This window comes from Plectropomus leopardus, chromosome 9 (genome assembly GCF_008729295.1).
Source record: "Plectropomus leopardus isolate mb chromosome 9, YSFRI_Pleo_2.0, whole genome shotgun sequence".
In the NCBI taxonomy this organism is placed as follows: Eukaryota; Metazoa; Chordata; class Actinopteri; order Perciformes; family Serranidae; genus Plectropomus; species Plectropomus leopardus.
Window position 1 is genome coordinate 29,623,367 of NC_056471.1, and position 21,734 is coordinate 29,645,100.

Genomic DNA, 21,734 nt, shown 5'->3' on the forward strand with positions numbered 1-21,734 from the left:
ACAGATGCTCTGAATGAGGGAAGCGAGCAGAGTAAATATTGGGAGCATAATAGCTCGCTCCGTTCTACAAAGTCCTTGAACAAATTCCAAAACGGAGACGAAACCCTTCCAGCGTTTTTTATCAAAATCACGCCCGGCCAATAAACACTGATTCCTTTTTTGTCCGCGTCCAAATCAGCTGACGGCCGCCTGCCAGCCGGTTAAAGATTACTGGAAGAGATATGAGCCTGAGTGGAAACGTAAAGTAACACTAACTATTTGATCTTTGTCCAGGTTTGTACAGAGGGTCGTTTGATACTGGAGTTTGCCTTTGATGATCTGATGAGGATCAAGACGTGGCACTTTACCATCCGGCAGTACCGAGAGCTCATCCCCCGCAGCATCCTGGCCATGCACGTGAGTGTGACATCATTGACACGCGACATGAAAATAACTCCCAGATCTCCCTGGTTTAGGTGTCACTTTATGAATCCTAACGAGGGTCTCCGCACTCTGCCAAGACACTTTTTAGAAGCTATTCATGAGCATATGAAATTTAAACGCCAACAAAGCAGTTTGGAGGGATTTTTGCAAACCAATTTATTTGCAGACATCAAAGGCCACCGAGGATAAAAAAGGGCCCTTGTCTGAAAAGGGAGAGAGAGGAGGAAAAAAAAAAACAAGGTCGAATGAATAATCTCCTTAATTCCACTAAGTGTAACACACATTTAGTCACTGGAGCTGTGGAGTGGAGCTGGAGCTCGCAGAAGGTTTTCTGTTTTCAAGTTATTCAGAACTGAAGCTGTGCGATGCTGCACGGCTGTAAAGGGTCGAGAAAACACATTTTCTAAACATGAATAAAGAAGGCCCAATCAGGCAAACACTAAAACACACCTGGACAAAACGTATGTAGTCAAAGACAGGAGTCCTGCAATAAAACCTTCATTAAGGTTGTAAGATAAGATAAGACAATCTTTATTGTCTCAAATGAAATATGTCTTGTGCAAAGAAGTGCTACACACAGCAGCATGAAAAACAACACAAAACAATACATTAACCACAGGGCAAACAATACACAGTGGACAGCATGGTATCACGTGACCTGGACACATAAATTAGGGTAGAATATTGCACATACCACATAATAAATTAACCATACTATAAGACAAAAACTCTAAAAAAAGCATAAAAACATGATGTGGAGACCATAACTAGTGTAGTGTTGTGAAGTAGTGAGGTGTTGATTCAACTTTAGGCTCATTTTTAGGGCTGCAGATTGTGGTGCTGTTGAATAGTATCGCTTTTCCTGAAAGGTTTTTCTATTACTGTGTCAAATTTCTGTCAATGAGGCGATGCTCCTGTAAATAACAAAAACAGCTCTCTGTAAAGTCCAAAGCAATTTAACAACACTACAAACTGCACAAAACTTCATGAAGGTTTTATTGCAATGTAGTTGTATTGCACTGCATTACTTTTAACTTAGTGTACCTAATAAACTGGTAACTCAATGCTGCACAGTGGTTCTTTTGTATTTTTGGACCAGGGGTCACTAATCTCTATAAAGAATATTTCCAAAGGTCAAGTACTCACCCTGCGTTAAGTCGAATCCCTGATGATGATCCCATGACTCCATGGTGAATAAAATATCCAAAACCAGAGCTAATTCTTGATTAATGGGAGTAAAAGAGGTCACAATAAACAACAGCAAAACTCTATCAAAACATCTGTTTCCAAACTCTCACACAATTTGTGCAGTATAATCCAAATCTCACTTATCTGGTCATATGTTCATTGCTTCCCAAACACGTGCATTTTTCCCTAAAACGTGACTATTTTAAACACTGCTGCATAAACATTCTCATGCACGGATGAATAATGCACCCGTGCTGGTCATGCAGACGGGTTTTAAATAGTAAGGTTTTACAGAAATTGTTTGTTTGGGAAGTACTCGGCATACGACTGGGGTAAGTGAGACTTAGATTATACTGCAAGAGTTGTGTGAGAGTTTAATCAGATGTTTTGATAAAGTTTTGCTGTTGTTTAATGCAGAACCCTGCGACTTCAATTCATCAAGAGTTTTCTCTGTTTAGATAGATTTATTTGACAATCATAAAATACACATAAGAAGACAGTTATTACACACATCTACAACTGTTGAGGATTAAATTACACAGTAAAGCCACTGGTTCATTCTCCGTTCACCGCTGAGGCATGCAAGATAAAGTTTTCTGTACAGGTTTAACAGATTATGGCGAAAGTAATTGAAACACAAATGATAATTTGGGTGAAGTATTCCAGTAACCTTATTTCAGACATTCACATCTTCATGTAAATGAGATTTTAACATGATGGTGTCATGTCTGAATAACTCACTTTTACGTCATGACTACAATCTTATCAGATCATATTCATAACACGCATATCAAACAGCACAAGTCTGGTTCTGAATTTGTGAGATTAACATTAAGAATATAGCAGAACATGGTTAAATATAGAGAGAAAATTAAATGTACGTCTTGTTTGCAGGATTAAGATCTCTGGGACATAATTCCCAACTATCACATCTCATTCTCAAAGATTAAATCAGTTTCATAAACTATGAATTGCTTTGAATTAGCCAACTTCCTTTTCTCGTGGTGCAAACAGGATGTAAGAGGAATTATACATTTTCTTTCCTTTTTTAATAGCACAACCACCTTAAAGTTTAAGCTTTTCAATTCAAAAGAAAATCCAGCAAAGCGCTTTACATTCCCAACTTAGCAAGACTTTAAGAAACAGGCAGCAGAGTTCGCTGCCTAATAATTGATAAGAAAATTTATTAGGATTTTTGACAGAACAGAAGTGGAGGACGAGCGTCCATCGCGCTCAGCATCGTCATTAATGAAAGCACCGACGGAAAGATACGTTTTTAAAATTCATCGGTAATGCAGCCTGTGGCAGAACAGAAAACACTAGCCTTTCTTCATATCATTAAACTTTTTAACTCACAGCTGTTTTACAGCAGCGATGACGCCTCCTCTCCTTACATAAATCTCTTGTCAGGTTTGAAAAAAGCCGTGGGGAACATTTACATAAAAGTCACCAATGTCTGAATGACGAAATCCATCACTTTAACAGTAAGATGAAGCCAGAAATGTGACGCATTTCACGTCTGAAAAGAGGAAAATGACTGAAAAACAACAATAGTTTATAGTCCTGTTGGCTGGCTTTTCTTTTTCACCAGTGATATCCAGTAAAGTTTCTTTACATGCAGTTCCTCCCATTTGATTGAGGAATAAAACGAGATTCATTCCAAGTATTTTTCCATTTACCCCATGGACCCAAAGGTGTGTGTAAAAGGCAGCTTCGCCTGTATAGCCCGCTTCTTTTTTTTGCCAAATCTTCATATGAATTTCACTCACCAATAAATTGGCCCCTCTGGGTATTCACACTAATTCCTGGAGAGTGGGATATTGTGGGGTATTGTGGGTCCTGGCCAGATCTTCAGTGATTTGTGTGCGAAGTGCGAGTTCAGTCTTTTGATCGTTGCTTGGACTAATGAAAGCAGATACAGACACATGGGAGTCAGAACAGAAAAAACCTGCAGAAACCAGTACAGACGGAGCCACTGTGGAAGGCCCAGTTTTTGATGTGAGCTGAACCGATACTGTACTTTTTTTAAACAGTCGCTCAAGAAGAAGTGTTTGGAAAAGTAATAAAGTTTGTGCTTATTGTATTTTTAAGAGGTTTATAAAGAAACAGCCTGTATTTGATATCATGATAGATGCTAGAGGTGCGTGATCACTGATGGAAATAGTATCAAACAGTACATGTTAGTGAAGCAGAAGCACAGGAGCTTTAAAATAAGACCAACATGCTGTAAATATCTGTGTATTGTGAAAGAAATGTAGTATATTTAAACTTTATTTAAAATGTTCCCCATGTGGAAATGACTGAAAAACGTGAGATAAACAGGAAGAATACGTGGTGGAACAAGAGGACAGAGTTTGTTCTGCAGTTCCTGTAACGCCCACTAGATGCTGACTTCACAAACTCATCTGTTTTGAAGTCACAAATAAACTTCACTTTATTATTTTCAACAAGGCATTTGAGTTTCAATAGTACTTTTACTTATTCTTACATTTTTCTCGCCGATGACTCCTGCAGCCAGCAGGAAAACTTAACTTAATTACAAATCAGTGGTGGAAGTATCCAGATCGGTTACTAAAGTAAAAGTAACATAATTTGAAAATATCACTTGCAAGTGAATGTCCTTTTTTCTATAAGCTTACGTGAGTGATAGTACAGAAAACATGCAAAAAAATGTACTTGCAGTATTAAGGGTTAAAGTATTAATCATTGCAGCACATTGGTACCTCATTATATTCTTTGTAAATATGTGTGAAGCTTTAAAAGCATTCACCATTTGTGGATGACGCATCCGCAGTTTCATTTTGCTTGCATAATGAAAACAAAGTTCTTCAATCTGTTATCAGTGATCAAAATAGTTAAAATCTTTAAATTGGTCCAGGCTCGGTAGAAACTCAGTTGATTTATTCTATCTTTGGGATGTTTAATCGTAGTCTTTAAGATAAAAAGATTTAAGATTTGTAGTCATAATTTATATGTTATGAACTGATAGTATCTTTTGAAAACTTGATACTCTAACTAAAATAAATTTACTAGAGTAAAAAGCACAGTATTTCCCCTTGATTGTAGTAGAGTAGAGGTATAAAGTAGCAATAAATGGAAATAATTTAATTATTTAAGAGTACAAGTACCTCAAAACGCTGTACAGTCCTGGAATAGTCACTCTGCTCCTGATCTGGAAAACAATAAAACGTTTTATTCATAGAGTGTTTTTCAAGGTAATTAAAGAGTCTTTCAAAAGAATCAAAAATCTTGTGCTCTCGGTCAAAACTTGATGAGCCACAGTTCATCTAACGTGAATATATAAGTTTAATAACAACACAATTTTAATTCAAGAGGCTCTTGGTACAGCATGTGCATGGACAAACACCAGAAAATTACAGAAATTAAACAATGATTCAGCCTTATAAAGTGAATTTCATACCTCATACAGATGTGTCTAACAGTGGAGTCTAAACTTCTACAAGGTTTTGATCTCACAGTATTTCAGCCCTCAGACACTCTAGAGACTCCTCACATGCCTGCATGCAGACAGTGAAAGACTCTGAGGCCTCTGAAAGCACTGAAACCACGACCACGGATGAATCATACATTCATAAAACTACTATTATTATACATGATGACATTCAAATATTGTCATATTTAATCATTTTGCCATGACAACACCACTGAAAAAAGGTTAATTTCCTTGTTTGTGGGGCGGTAAAAATACACAGAGACAATAAAGAAATACACACAGATAAAACACTGTGGAAGTTTCCCCTCCCAAACATCTGCTACACCCACATCCCACACACACACACACACACACACACACATGAGGTAGAGCAGTTGTGTAGAATTCAAACAGCCACAGATATCAATCAATTCAATTTTTTAATTTTTAGTGTAGTTACAAATAATGCAGCATGACATAGATGGAACAGCTGTTTAACACATTTATAGCAGAAATATACAGTTCAACGAGACATGAACAGATAAGCCATACACACATGGTTTTTAATACTATACATCCAAGTGGGTACTCAGAAGTAAGTTTGTTTGGAAGACGTTAACAGATCGTTAACGAAAGTAGCAATACAGCAATATGCAGTCAAATTAAACTGTTGAATGCAGGAGCTCTTATACTAGCATTGTCAGAAAAGAACATGCTCAAATTATTGAGTGTTTGTTAAACTGGCAAATAGCCCATATGGTTGTTATATCGTTATTATTCTAATATTTAATTAATATGGGTTAATGTGTAAGCTGCATTTTACTGTGTACTGGGTCAAGCTTGAGCTGATTCTGGCTTTATTATATAATGTTTTTTTACTTTAATTCCTAAAAAATGGGTCATATTTTATAAGATAATCATGAGTTTTTGTATGCAAAGTCTTAACCTGCAGTGTAACCTTGGATGCCAAATAAGCGTGGAATTAATCGTAGAATATGTCCCTCAGGATCATAAACTTATACCCTCAGAGGTATAAAGCATTAACTCAAAACAGGACATAAGCATAGTACTTGGAATTGTTGTCATAATAATTGAATTGCTAACTTGGTTCCATATTTTGGAGAATAAGATGTACAATACCAGGAGAAAAATTGACATTGAGGGCATACAATTGTTTGGTTTTTTTTTAAAGATATATATGTTTGGGTTATTACATGACGACGGCAGCTTTTCTTTTCTTGTTTAGTAGCAGAGAACAGCAGAATGACTGTAAGCATCAACAATAAGAGAAGACAGCACAGCTGGTGTAAACTGAGGAAAATGAGTATTGAAACCGTTCCAAATATCCTGCATCGATATGTATTGATAAGTCAATATTTTTAACAGCGCTAGTACTTGGATAGATGTATTTAGTTACATTGCACCACCGCTGAGCAGCATCCTGACTTCTCTAACACAATACATGTACTGTGCATCTTCTTCACTGTTTAAACATCGTATTTGGACCGCTGCCATGCATCTTGAATTCTGAATGTGTTTAGTTTGTTCTCCGTTGTTTGTCTGTTTTTGGCCTCTTGAACCGAGTGTCTGTGTCGTCCCTGCACCATATGCGCCTGCATTTTACTCGTGTTACTCCGCAAATTGTTGATACATGGCTGCACCAGTGCTGCCAAGACACATCCCTTGTACAGTACGTTCAGACTAATTCCACTTGATGAGTAAAGTAATTCAGATTCTGATCCGCCGTCGGCCAATAATGCACACTAATTCAATTCTCCCGTCACTCATGTTGGTCTGCTGACGGTACAGAAGAACTCTTTCGCTTTCCCTCTTGACTTTCTCCACACAGAGATGCGACTGGAGATAGAATTATGCATTTTTCATGAGGCGGTGAATGCAAGTGTGCTCACTGCTTCTCCTCAGTCTGGGCTATGTTTTGCTCTGTCAATACCTGCAGCTTTTTATGATTTAACTGCTTATTCTCGGAGCGGCAAACAAGCTTAGTGAATAGTCTTTTTTTTCCCAATCAGATGTCATCCTATAATTGCTATTTTTTCTTTGTTCTTATTTAAGATCTTTTCTTTACTCCTACACATACTGTATAATAACAGGGTTTCCATGAGTTTTCTGTTTTACAATTAATTTATTCAGAGCCTATGTTGGTCAGTTCTGAATCTTTTATGTGAATGATGCAACTGTCAGCTGGACCACATCGAGCTGCACCTACAAAAACAAAAGAGCACAATGCATTAGATGTAGAGAGGGTTACATCTGCAGATTTTTGCAGTTTTTCCAACAACTTAACATTATAAAACTAATTTTCCCTGCTGCCCAGACCCTGCACACATACACCGAGCAACATCATCACATCCAGCAAAGATACGGAAATGAAAATGTGTGCAAATTTAAATGGAATGGCAAAATAATATTGATTAATTAGCCTCACAGTTTGACAATAGTGTGAAATGAAGGCCTCGAAATACTTCCATTCAGCTTCATGGCGCAACTGCGATAACAATGTTAAGTAGTTGCATTTATGACTCGAGGGTGCAAATGTGTCGAATGTGCATTATCTGATGAATGCCAATTAGCCTAATTGCCTGTAGATAATTAGTTTATTCGTAGTCGGTTGAATGCAAACATAAAAAAATAAAGCTGTACAAATATGTAGCCTATACATATATAAATGTGTTCTTCATTTTTATTTCTCTGCTGCTGACTTCAGGCACAAGACCCTCAGGTGCTGGAACAACTGTCCAAAAACATCACTCGCATGGGTTTGACCAACTTCACCCTCAACTACCTCAGGGTAAGGACTCTGTGTGTGTGTGTGTGTGTGTGTGTGTGTGTGTGTGTGTGTGTGTGTCTGACAGTGTCTGTGATTGTCATTCTGCTTTTATTTTTGCTGTCTTCACACTTAAATGCACACGGAGGAACAATTCCTGTCCATTTTTAAATGTAGTAATGCATGTTGCTCATTCTTTATAAACTAAATATCTCATACTTATGTGTCTAGACGGCATTAAGATGTTTTTATTATGTAGAATATTCATGTTTTGTCATATTTATGTGCTCCCCTGAGTTATTATGTTACCTGCTCTGCAGATGTGTTATCTTTCATTTCTAATTTTACATTCAGTGTTTGAATATTCAATTTTGACTAAGCTATGGTTTTATACATTCACATTTTAACTCTTAAGTTTATTTAAGGTCATATCGTGACTGTTAATGTAACTATTTTTCTCTGTCTTACTGGATTTGAAAGCCTGTGCTTTTATTTATGTGCTGAACACGGTTTATGACTCTCGGGCATTTGAAACCTGAGTGTATAATTTCAAAAGTGCATGGCATCAAAACAAAAAAAAAATATAAGCACTTATTTCTTCTTTACTCTCTGCATATACATGTTTTTCTACCTGACCGCAGCAATATAATTTGCGGAAATAGGAAGTATAAGCCGGCTGAATACATTAGTGATTATTTCACAGGGTTTTGTTTGTGTTTTTCGATGCCACAGTTGACTGACAGCTACGATTTCCAAATGGGAGAACAAGAGCGAGCGGGAGAGAGATGGGGAGAGAGAAGAATTAATTGGATACAGAAAATTAGCATAACATTAATGAACGCTCCCTGTTGAGACTCATAATTGTGAAATGGCGCGCGAATCGGGGAACGGCACCTCGGCTGCTTATAATAACTGAGTGAAGAAAGACACAGAGAGGGAGAGGAGGCAGGGTGGCTGTTTTTGTTTTCCTATAACAATGATTTTTCTGTACAGAAAGCAACTGTAATGCGGCTGAAAGAGAAAACACATAATTCAAGTATCTGTAATTACACACTAAAAGATTTGGCTTCTGTTCATTCTTTATTTTAGTGATTCAGATGGTCAGTGTTTAGCAAGCGGAACAATGAAACAGGGATCATGCCTTGTTTTCTGTTTGCTGACAACATGCGTTTTAGGAAAGTTGTTTGTGTCTAAATAGTCACAGCTTTGCTTTTGAAGAATGGTTAGTTTGCCGAAATGACGTGCGTTGCCTCAGTGGTCTAAACCGTACTCACATATTTCACATAAATCCCTGTGCATCTGTTAAATTAGGAACTTTCCCACAGCACAATGTGGTTTTATTTGAAATGCTACAGAAAACATTCATCTTAACGAGGGATTTAACTCTCATCTGAGGTTTTCTTTCATTTCGGTAATAATGAAAACGCCATAAACTACACAGAGTTTTCCACTACTTCAAAAGCAATATTATTTAGTTTATTGAATTTGCATTTTAAACATGTGAGTTTACAAAGACGGGCAATGGGAAATAAGAATTGAAGGCTCAGTTACAGATTCACAAGCGAATTCACACAAGGATTGCACAGCTTTTGCAACCGCCAAACCTGCACAAATAAAAAAAAAAAAATTGTAATTCTCAACTGCACCCCTAAGGTAAATAGTGATGTTTGCCATATTTAAATAAAGTAAAAGCACACATTTGGCTCAAAATTGGCCCCTTTCGATTTAAATGAACCTCATTACAAAAAACAGTCCAATTCAAAAAGTCACTGCAAATAGCTGCACGTAGTTCCAGTGAAATTATTGGCATCTTCAGAGAGTTGATGGCAACTGCAGCACATTTATAACAGATGTCACCCCTAGACTTTCCAAATTTTGAGAAATGCCTCTGTGCCTCGTCAGCCAGGACCTCTCTCAAAATGTCAGTTTCTTTTTTCTCTGACATTTTTTCACCTACTGTGTTCTCGTCAAAAAAACAACATTGATACTTTGCCACATGACAAATAGCACTCATCTGCAAAACTTAATGTGCGTGTTTGAGCTTTTATATCATCAGTAGGGATGTAAACAGTTAACTGTTAATCAGTCAACAGCCGAGAATATTTTTGTCCAGTTATACTGTATATGCTGGTGGAGAGGTTAATTTGGATACTCCTTAGTTAACTACACTGCACACCACCTGGGTCTGGTAGGAGCTAGCTAGCAGCACTGCTAATTCAACGATTACTGCCAGAAGTGCTGTCCTGACTCAACACGACTGCTGTGGAAACATTGTGCCCACCCCGGTACACCTGGGACACACTGCATGCGTGAGCAGCGCTTGACAGCAACCTCGCCAAACTTGCGCCTGTGATGGTCACACTGGCAGCGTTGTTGCTGTGACGTTTCTGCAGGCTGCCTGCTGCCTTGTGTCAACAACGGATGGGATTCTGTTGACAAGGACTTTTATTTTGAAACAGAAGCAGGAAAGTTTGAGTAAAATATATATTTGTATTTCCACCGCTCTGTGGCAGATAAAGACATTGGAACTGTAGTAAAAGGTGATATAGTCAGTGTAATTATCAAAACACCCTTTTCACCGTCTATTTCTGCTAACAACTGCACATAGCACGGGGAAAAAATCTGTGAGCCACTGTTTCTCAGTGTGACTGCTCTGACTAACTAACTGTTTGCATGGGTGCCAAAAAAACAGGTGCACAGTGTTTCCACAGAAATGTGCTCTGCCAATGGGACGGCTTTACCAGCTGTAACATCTGAAAATAACGGCGCAACTAGCAAGCTGACGTTAGACCCCACCCAACCTGGATGGTGCACAGTGCAGAGCGGCCAAGATACTAGTAGAGACTGGAGGTTTGGTGGTGGGCGTGCAGCTGCCTGACAGCAAAGCCAAAAGAAAGTAAAATACAAGACATTTACATCGAGAACATCAAAATTTCATCACCTCTAAATACATAGCACTTTAAAACACAGCCCTAAAGCTCACTGAGTCAGTGGAGCGCTGGACCAAAAGGAAAGGCCATTTCGTACTTTGCATCTTTCTCTTTTTTTTTTCTTAAGAATTTACTAGTTACTTACCTTTTAATAGATGTCTTGAAAGCAAAATTAACCGAAACTGACATCCCAAATCATTAGCACAAAATCTTTTGTGAATCAAACCTTGAAACAGGGCAGATAGCTGTTACAAGTGATGTGCAATTCATGTTCTAATCAGCGGCTGCAGTTTATTCTCTGTGAATCTTGTCTTTTAAGGCAGTGGTTCTCAACTTTTTTTGTCTTTTTGTGACCCTTAAAACAAATCAATGTCTAGTTGCAACCCCTCATTGATTAATAGAGGCCTGGAGAGATAAAACTACACAACATTTCACAGGAGCAAAGCAAAGGTTATGGAAAGGTCACAAAACAAAACAAATATGTACCCCAAAAATCATCTTTCATTTCCTTTAGATTCACATCATGAACCCTTCTGGGGGTCCCGATCCCCACACTGGGAACCACTGCTGTGCTGTTGCTGTTATGCATCATATCACACACTTTGCAAATTATGTTTTCCCCCACTGTTATCCAAGGATGTCAAGGTAAAATACACCCTTTCCTCACATTAAACAGGCAATAATGTGTCTCTGGAAAAGACCTTTCCCAGCGTTTATCAGTGCTTCCAAAAGAGACTGACGGTTTCCTGGCTCAGGGGTTACAACCGGCCTTTCTCTCACTCTCACAAACACACACACTCTCTCTCTTTTCTTTTTTTTTTTTTTCATTTGGAGTATTTAAGCCTTTCCATGTATTGGAGCTGTCGGCTTCCTACTATTCAGCCTGAAAATAGCCCTTGTTTTCAGGCTGAGAGCCAGGGCTTGTTGGCTGAGCTGGGGAGGGATATTACTGTGTCAGGAGGGAACTATCAGAGGAGAACATGGGATTAGTCTGCTACAGGGATGTTCACTTTACCTCCAGCTGCATGGCATCAAAACACAGCCGTCCTAACACGGGAAACAAACATTACTGTGTTTATGTAGGGTAATTTGGCGCAAGCAGCTACGCTTGTTAGAAGGACTAGTTTGAGACTCAGGACTGGTGAACATATTCTGGTTTGGATATCCATCATGTTAAAACATTTCCCGGTGTTGTCAGGACATTTGTATAAAAGCCTCCAAACCTTAACACATAGTTGAAGGTAATAGATGCGGTACAAAATGTTACCTGCCCTTGTTTTTTTCTTTTTTACCTCCAAGTTGTACAGTACGGCTGAAGACAGGAGGAGCATGTTGATTAGACTTGACATCAGAAATGTAGGGGTGCTGGGATGCTGAAGGTCAGATCATTTGAGCATGCAGCGAATGATTAACAGTCTCTTTTCTCTCAGTAACGACTGTCAAAGTGCCCTTGAGCAAGTTGGTTAACCCACACCTTTTTCTCCAGTAATGTTTTACTGTAAGTCTCTTACAGAAACTGGAAAATAGAAACTAAATTGACTTCTTGTCCGGTCAGCCATACCAGAGAAATTAGTGGGCAAAAATCTTTGTTCTGTTAGATTAATTACATAATAATAATAATAATAATAATTATTATTATTATTATTATAATTACATACATTCTTCTAACGTGATCTTCTGGTCTTTGACACACAAGGCTGCTGTTTATTTCTCCTCAGAGTTGGTTTTGCTTACTGCACTCCAGTAGATATACCATGTTATCTATCTATCTATATATATAGGTATCCCATGCAGCTGGAGGTAAAGTGAACAATATATATATATATCCAGATCCCCTAGGTTTAGATTTAAAGAATTTTGACCAAGATGCATCCTGAGCAGGGACATTTTATAGATGAAAAGTGAACTTGTCTGTACTCTCTTGTGCGCAAAGTAATGTTGACAGTGTTTCAAAATCACCTTAAAGCTTGTTTTCTGTACTGATTTTTCTGTTTACTGTTACTTATCAGACGACTTATACTCCGATACAGATTTATCTGCAGGAAGCTAAGATCAGCTCTAATAGTGACTTATTGCTACATTCATCAGTGTAAAATGCACAGTGATGGTTCCTTACAACATTATGTCAGCCAAACAATATGACAATGTGAAAACGACAAAGACTGCCTCTGAAGAAAACAAACTTTTAAGTACCAATACTTCAAGTACCGCCATTAATGGAAAACTGCTTTTTAACATTTGTGTATCAGGATAAAACCTTCCTGCCATAACACACCAGCACAGACATAATACTGCACAATTCTATACAAAATATAGTAGGAATACATCTCAAAAATGTGTGCTGTTCGTGGTATCTTAGAAAACAAAGGATGTTGTGGTAGAGTTGGGTAAAATGGTCAAATCTTCAATGAAGAAGAAGTCGGGAAGAAAAAAAACAGTTTTATCTAGTTAAAGAGAAAAAGACGGACAGGTTGCCTGGAGTTTGATCCCAGTGTTACTCTGTGATTGGTCCAGCAATAAGACGGCACTCTGACTGTCCAATCGCTGTCTTCTGACTGCACCAACAAGCATTTGGATGGGGGGGGCTGACCAGTAATGTTATCCAGATGTTATCTGGATAAGCTAAGCCTGATGTATTTAAGATGACAGGCTGACCTCTGGTTCCTCTCACTGCAGATCACCAGAGATTTACAGTTTTCTCCAGACTGAATATTGTGCTCAACTGGAGAATATTGTTGGAGTGCAGTGTGGGAACGAGGGACTGTTTTGTGTTTTTTTCGAGTTCGTGTGTATTGACGCATGAATGTGTCATTCACATGTAGTAAACAGCTCAACAAAGGCTGCTCATATTAAAATGTATCGTCCTGCCCATCTTCCTCTCTCAACCCATCTTCTCTCTAAAGCTCTTGACAATAAACCTGTTTTTAAAGGTACTATATTAATTGTGTCTATAAAAACTAGATTTACTGCACAATTAATCACTCAAAGTCAGCCTGTGGGTGATTAATTGAGCAACAAAGTCAGTGTTTTTTATGGATGTTGTTTTGCTCTACCTTGATAAGAGGCTGCAGCAGCGGACAGGACACTGTTCGCTCATCAAATGTGAAATAAATCTGCTTTAACTGAACGTGTGCTTTGTCTCGTTGTGTCTGCAGTTGTGTGTCATCCTGGAGCCCATGCAGGAGCTCATGTCAAGGCACAAGACCTACAACCTCAGCCCCCGGGACTGTCTCAAGACATGCCTATTCCAAAAGTGGCAGAGAATGGTCGCTCCACCAGGTAACTACCTACATATCTTAACTGTCAAGACGCCTGTTTAAAGAAGCAGATTTGGACAAATCATAAAATAGTTTTAATTTTTCTCTCAGCTAAGAGATTCACAGGGTTTGTACAGACATGGAAAAGCTGCAAAAAAAAAATCCAGGCCTGGAAAGGTTTTGAAAAACTAAATATACCCTGAAAGTTTTGGAAAAGTCATCGAATTGTGTTTCACAAACCTGTATAATAACACATGATGTCTTCAAGGTCTTTTAGAAATTTAAATATCCAATGATAATTTCCCTCTTTGCAGTCCATAGCTGTGATAAATGGTGTAATGGAAGGCATGTATTCTTTTAAAATCACCCAAAAAACATTTCTGGGGAAAAAAAGCCCAAATATTTTAAAGAAAACATGCCTTCTAAACCTGTGGGCAGATTTGGAAGTCATGTTTTCTTTCAAAATAGAAAATAAAACAAATACGAAATACAACCACTTGAAGTTGTATGCCCCCTTCATTAACAACAAACAGTCCCAAAGTTTTATTTCCATATTCAGTTAATTAATTCAGTTAACTAATTTTGTTCAAAATGTATTATTATTTTTGAATAATATATATTTAAGAAAGCTAATACAAAGTCATGGAAAAGACCCAATGAGGAGTATCGATTGTCGTTTCAGAGAATGTATGGTCTGTAAAATTTGCCTCAACTTCAAGGAAAAGTCATGGAAATTTTTAGGTAAAAATGTGTATAAACCCTGTTTTCAGAAAACTGCGGATAAATCTGCTTCTCAAAACAGGCCCCAGAAATGACATCAAATGACGACAGAAAATCATTTACATTTTCTAAAAATGTTGTGGATCTAGTCTTAATCGTTTCCTGAGCTTTAACTGACTCTCTTCCCTTTAAAAAAAAAAAAAAAAACAGCTTTTAATTCTGTACCATCACTCACTTTGCATGAGTAGGAATATATTTTCTCAGACTGTGTTTTTATTGCATCATTTATGTTTCCAAATTTGCCATTATATGTCTTAATCCCTTAAATATGTTTTGCCTGTCAGGTATGTGAAATTAATCAGAATTCAGAGCTGCCTCCTGAATCTCAACCTCGCCAATCTTAACGGGGCCCTCTCAGCTCTCTATGATTGATGTTTTAAGGGCGGTTTCTGAAAAGTACCAGGCTTAAATTGGCTGTGCGGTCTTAAGCTGGAGAGAAAGAGTAAGCCGAGTTTTTTTTGGACACATCGCAGTGGCTGCAAATTACAGCAATGCTTAGCGAGGCGTGACGAGATGTCTTTAAAAACCAACACCAGTCAAAAAGCCTTTGACTCAGACCTGTGTAACTTTAATTAAGAGTGCCGGGTGTAATCAGACTTGTAGATCCAGCTCCCCGGCCAGCGGCTCCCCAGTGTCGACGACGTTCTTCAAAGAAAAGAAAAAAAAACTAAGGGGAAAAAAAACATGGAAAGCATTTTATGAATATAAAGTCTGAGGAGAAAAAAAAGCTCGTGTATTGATGGTTAATTGTGGCCATGGAAAGAGAGCTTGATATAAAATCCTATAGGGGAGATTCAGTTTTATATTATCTATGTGTGATTTATGAGGAATAGCTTAATGTGTCATGCAGTTTGACAGAATGTGCAGCTTTATTGTTTTGACATTGTTTGAAATGCAGTAGACTATGTGCTGGTTTTGGAGCCATGAGTTGCTTAAAACGATAGCTCATAGTTGTGAAAATGGACTTGTTGGTAGGAGCTACTTATAAGGAGGTACTTATACATAGGCAGTGTATTACCTGCAGCAGATGTCAGTCAGCACTGTGGATGTATAAAGAAAATTGGATACAGTGTCGGAGGCAGAGCCACATTCACTCCCATTAAAGTTGCACAAGAGGCCAAAAAGGCTCGGTTTCCGCAGTATGACATTACTCATATCTTGCGTTTTGTGTCGCCCATACAGCAAGCACTCTTTTACTGCAGACTTTCGTCGGCCGAGCGACTAAATTCAGGTTTCGCCCCAGCTTGGATGATAAAAATGATCTAATTGTGAGGCTAATGAAGGGAATGAAGTTGTTGAAAAATGCCAGACTCCACTGAGAAAAACAGTGATTTTCCCCCACAGAACACGACAGTTTCTGGTCTGCTGTGGCGTCGATCAGTCATTTAGTTAGTTTTATTGTGTTTGTTCTGATTCACGGGAATCAGACGGGACGGGGAAAGTTTTTGTTTTAAGACTCTTAAATTTGAAACAGAATTATGTGGATGTAGCCGTAGCGATTGATCTTGTCCTCTGCGCGGAGGGTAAAAAGCTCTGAGACCTAATCGTCTTCCCAATTAGTAGACATTTTTTTAAGCTGTTCTTCGTTGATTTCACTGCTTACGTCTGATCGTAGTTTTTCAAATCTCCTGGTAGCAGGGACACATAGCACACCATGAAAACGTTAATTAAAACATTATTCGACTCTGTTACTACCTCTGCTTTTATACAGAAAAGTGGAATAATGGCGCAGCATTCTCACCTTGACCAGGTGGCGTAAAAAAGGCTAATAACATAAACTAACTAACCGACTGAGGCAGCTGTAGACCAGCAAGACTGTGTCCCGCAAAATAAAATAACAGTTTTTGACAAACGAGTCTGGTGGCTTTAAAGAGAGCGCAGATTGATAAAACAGCAAGCGAGGACAGGCAAGTCAAGCGGTGAAAGTATTCTCAGTATAACATTTAACACTTATAACACTTAAACTGAAAAAGGGTTTTTCTTTTGAATATTACCTACTGTAACTCTGAAGTCCTCCCTCCTTGGTGTGTTTTTCAGGGTTGTTTCTTGTCATCTGTCTGTTTTTCACGTGAAGTTCGCCTGAGCTTTGCAGTTTAGCTGGAATTGCGGTTTTCCCTTTTTGGCGGCGTGTTATTCCCCTTTTCCTGCGATTCTTCTCCAGTCTGGAAACTGGTTGGGATTTCGCCAGGAAGGAAGCCACAGGCGCATTTATGCTCTGATAAGTCCTTTTGGTGGAAATGGAAGTGATTTTAGTGCGTCACCAGTTCAGCATTGAAGGAAACCAGTTGGATAACAGAAATGATTGTCTCTGACAATAGGCCCGCTTTTTTCTTTTTTTTTCATACACGTCTGTCAAAGTCAGGAATCAAACGAGAAAAGATACAGATAAAAAAATCCCTGTATTGTTTTGCCTCTGATTTATAGTTTGAGTTTTGTTTGTATCACGAGTCGCTGGTTGTTGTAACTGAATATAAAAAAGCATCTCCCTTGGTGTGATTAGTAAGAACCTCGAAAAATGTATTTCATTTTCAGACATCTGTTTGAAGATCACAGCAGTGTTTTCTTGTCTCCCTGGAGATTAAAGGAAATGATGTTTTCTAACAAATGTTGGCAGAATTTGCAAAATCATGTTTTCATAAATTATGCACTGCATAGATTATTTTGCAAATACTAGAAACACCAAGATCTCTGTTTAACCTGTATCTGTACTTTGTATCTTTTTGATGATAATGATTTCACTTGTGACTTAATTGCACCTTCAGGAATTATATATAACTCATAATTGGAAAAACATCTTTTATCTTAGCATATGTTTCCCAGTGGTGTCAAATAGCATCTGTATGGCACCGAAAGCTCAATAATCTCCTCTTCTTTTTCTCTGTTGTCGTCTCTGGTCTCATTCTGTCTTAAATTGTTTAAGAGAATATGCTATCACCTGAGTAAAATTAATCTGATTTTGGCTCCGGTTTCAGCTGGACACCCACAGAACTTCAAAACGGAAATATTTCCCACAAATCACAAAAAAGGTATCTTCTCTCTTACACTGTCTGCAAGAAAGCAGCATTTTAATTGCTTCCTGGAATGCCATGAAATACATTTTCTGTGTGCAACTTCGTCTGCATGTTTGAAAACAGCACTAATGCCTGTAATGCAGCAAATGCGAGTTACGTGTGCCAGATTAATGCATGTAAGAGCGTAATTCTCAAACTAAACATAATGACACACTCATGCTCAGCAAATCAAATCTATAGTAATGCAACAACAATGGATACAGTGTAATTACATGTTCAGTAAAACAAACATGAGTGTGCTTTGTGCCTCAGCAGAGCAGTTTTAATCTGGCTCATGCTATTGAGGAACACTGCAATCGGTGCAGCGCCGAAATCATTAACAGAATTTACATTACGTTGAGCATCAGGCTCCATTGTTGACCATTTATGCAAATGAAACGGGGTCTTTCTTACTAGTGCATGTCTTGGGAGATGTGCGGTTTCACCTCTGATGAACACAAAGCATGGATCATTGTAGACTAGTCGCTCTTGTCTCTGTAACATGTCTTTCTTTGTGTATGTGCACGCCTGTGTGTGTGTGTGTGTGTGTGTGTGTGTGTGTGTGTGTGTATGTGTGTGTGTGTGTGTGTGTGTGTGTGTGTGTGCGCGCGCATTTTGCACAGTTTTGTCTGCATGCCTTTGTGTCTTTTTCTAATGCCGCCTGTCCGAGCTTCTCCGCTGTACTACCTAAAACACTCTCCACACAGCACACACCCCTCCACCTTGTCTCCGTCTGTATGCATTATGTTCTTGGCATTGCCTCTGTTTCTCTTTGCTGGTCGCGCCAAAGCTGAGCCCGCCCGACAGACAACCACGAAGAGGAGGAAACGGAAGAACTCAGCCAGCAGCGCCAACAGCAGCGTGGGCACCACCGCCAGCAAGAAACGCAGCCCGGCCACCAACTTCAGCCTCTCCAGTCAGGTACCTGTAAGCATCAGCTCCACTCGGTTTGCCTCCTCTTTTTTTTCCTTTTTATGACTCCACATGCATGTTTGCAGGGTTACACACAGGCACGAGATATTCCTAATGGTATTTCAGCTATTAGGTTTAATTTATTTGCACAAAAGAGGAAAAAAAAAACACCAGGAGGAGAGAAAAGAAATCTGTGCAGTGAGACAAAGAAACCTCAAGGGATTTGTATGAAAACATCCCGCCCCGAAAGACAAAGAGAAAATACATCAAGTATCATAAAGAGTGACACAAACGACATTAAAAATCATCAAAGCAGAAAATAGTACAAGAGCAGGTAAATTCATAAACAGCAGGTAAAGAGGTGAATAAAAGTGTTACTCTGCTGCAGGAAGCATAATATCACAAAGCTTCTTCCTCCAGTTTCTGTCAGAGTACTCTTCTTCATAATATATGTTTAAAAAGACCCAGCTGACCCCGATGCTCAACCAAGTAGCCAAAGCCTAAAGATTTAAAAAAAAAAAATTAAATCTCACGAACAAATGTGAGGGTGGAAAAAGTGACAGTGTTGGAAATGCCCTTGACCAAGATGCTGAACTCACACGGCTGTCCAGAGGACGGCTACTGTAACCGAGTTCACTGCATGTCTGGAAACGTCTGAATGTAAAGAGTGCTGGATAAATAATGTGATAACACAAAAAACAGCACATTTACAGCACTGAAAGAGCTTCATGTGGGGTTGAGCTGCAGCCAACTCCTGCTGCTTGTGGTCGTTCACCAGCAGCAAAGATGATTTACTTTGATATACTGTATGTGCTTTGACTTGCATGCTGCGTTTCTGTGTTTCTTCATTCTTAAATTTAAAAAGGAAAAAGATGAAAGGTATTAACAAAAAAGGCCATTTTTTGAATCTGGTTGTCTTATTTTCTTTCTTCAAATGAAAAAAAGAAGAATTTTCTGTGTAAACACATTGAATCTGAGTAACATAGGTTTAAAACTACAGCTCCTAACTGTTTTAGGAAATTACTGAATAGAAGAAAATAAATAAGTAAAACAGCAATTTTGGGGTTCCAAATTTAGAGCATCAAGCACCGAATTTCCTGTGTCCTGGTGAATTTTCATGCACCAATTTGAGTCTTTTATGCATAAATTTATGATGTCAGTGTCTTTAATTTTGTCAAAAAAAAAGTCAACCCCCCTTTGTACAGTTGGTGGGGCAACCAGGACTGAAGCTTATTGTGATGGAAACTAGAGGTGCGCAATTATGTCCAAAACGAAAATCATGATTATTTTGGTCAGTATTGAGATCGCAAATATTTGTTCTCATTGGTCATTGTTTTTAGGGGACAAAATATCGTGGCATTTTTTCAGGTGGGTGAACAGGTGGTGCAGACACAAGTCTCATGCACACTTAACATGTGATTTGTTCCCTCCGATGTCGCAAAAATGGATTATGATGGTTGGGGAACGGATGATTTTTGTGGCTGCCACTGCAGAGTGCACACGTAGCAACATGACAGCTCTTCAAGAGTGGAGGCTGCTGTCAACATTCAGGAAGCACTTGATTTGATATGCAGCAGTTTTCTATGAGCGGGTCACGCATTTTAAACATCAGTATCGCAGCCGATCATGTTCATTTAATTGTGAGAAGCCAAAATGGTGATCTTGATTAATAGTCGAATAATTGTGCAACACTAATAGAAATGTTTCTAAACACATCGTAAACATGGGACAGTAAAATCTGAAGTTTAGGATCATCTTACCAGCTTCTCGCCAAAGGATGTCCAATCAAGTCATTGTGAAAAACCTTTAAATTAGGAAACCATCATATTAGCGTAATGAACAATTAAACGGCCTTACATCAGCATTGCACTGTGTGACTCGCCAGTATCCAAGAAATAAAACAGGTAACCAACAATGAAAATAAATCTAGATGGGTCTGTCATTCAGAAAAAGTAACCTGGATATAAAGATATCTCTCCCTGCAACTCTGCATACTGTGTTTCAGGGTCTGATTTTGCTACATGTCTCTCAGTAACAGGCCACTTGACACAGTTAGAGGTTAAATAGCCTCTTAAACAGCTGAGTGTTGCACCACATGCCTGGCACTCCCCTGGAGGATTTGATGCTGTTGTGAGCGTGTTTTCTGCACAGGCTCTAGTTTTCTACCTGTTTCCATACTCTGCTCATTATACACAAACTGTATCGTATTTACACCACTGCATCCAATTTACTGTTCTGGAGCCACGCTGGTGCAGCACGCTGGTGTTTTCGAGTCCAGGCTACTGCAGTTCAGTTAAAAGTGAGCTGACGCCAAACTGCGTTACAGAGATGCAGGTTGGCATTAACGTGTGTTCATCTTGTACACTGGACTAATTCTGCCTAATGGGAATTTTAAGGGTGCTGATGCTTTTCTACACTCAGTGTTAGTGCAGTATAACAACCCTGCCCCCTAGAAGTGACATTTATATACTACTAGTATGTTTCCCCTGTTGTATATTTCAATAGAACGACATTTTTCCTGCAACAAAAGTTTATTTATTTAATGTTTATTTAAAAGAGACACAGCATATTAATGAACATCAGTATAAAATAAACACGTAAATATGCCAGAGTTAGCAGGACTGCCAGTAAGTACATTAAAAGATGAAGGTTTCAGTCTAATGTTGATATAGTAAGCATGTTGTACATGCTGATAAATTGATTAATTGATTAGTAATCAACTGTTAAATGAAGCACCAATCAATTTGATTATTTATAAGAAGAAAAAAAGTGAAAATTTTCTGATTCCAGCTTCTTAAATGTGAATATATTCTGTTTTTTTTCTCGTTAATGGCAGGAAACTGAATACCTTTGAGTTGTGGACAAAACAAAATATCTTGGGTTTTTGGAAACACTGACTTTTTTCACAATTTTCTCAAAATGTTGTAGATCAAAATTGATTCTCAGTCAAGTAATGCATCTATTTTAATGACTTTA

General features: G+C 38.5%; 1 protein-coding gene across 4 annotated transcripts in view; it reads left to right on the forward strand.

Annotated features, from left to right (window-relative positions):
• Window positions 1-21,734, forward strand: part of ldb2a (LIM domain binding 2a) — a 123,429-nt gene that overhangs the window by 90,737 nt on the left and 10,958 nt on the right. The window contains exons 5-9 of one of the 4 annotated variants that reach the window (XM_042493546.1): window positions 274-396; window positions 7,770-7,853; window positions 13,915-14,038; window positions 17,769-17,822; window positions 18,637-18,773. In XM_042493546.1, the coding sequence (XP_042349480.1) occupies window positions 274-396; window positions 7,770-7,853; window positions 13,915-14,038; window positions 17,769-17,822; window positions 18,637-18,773 (522 nt within the window). Of the gene's footprint in view, window positions 1-273; window positions 397-7,769; window positions 7,854-13,914; window positions 14,039-17,768; window positions 17,823-18,624; window positions 18,774-21,734 lie in introns of all 4 variants that reach the window. The other 3 variants (XM_042493547.1, XM_042493543.1, XM_042493544.1) reach the window with 3 other exon arrangements.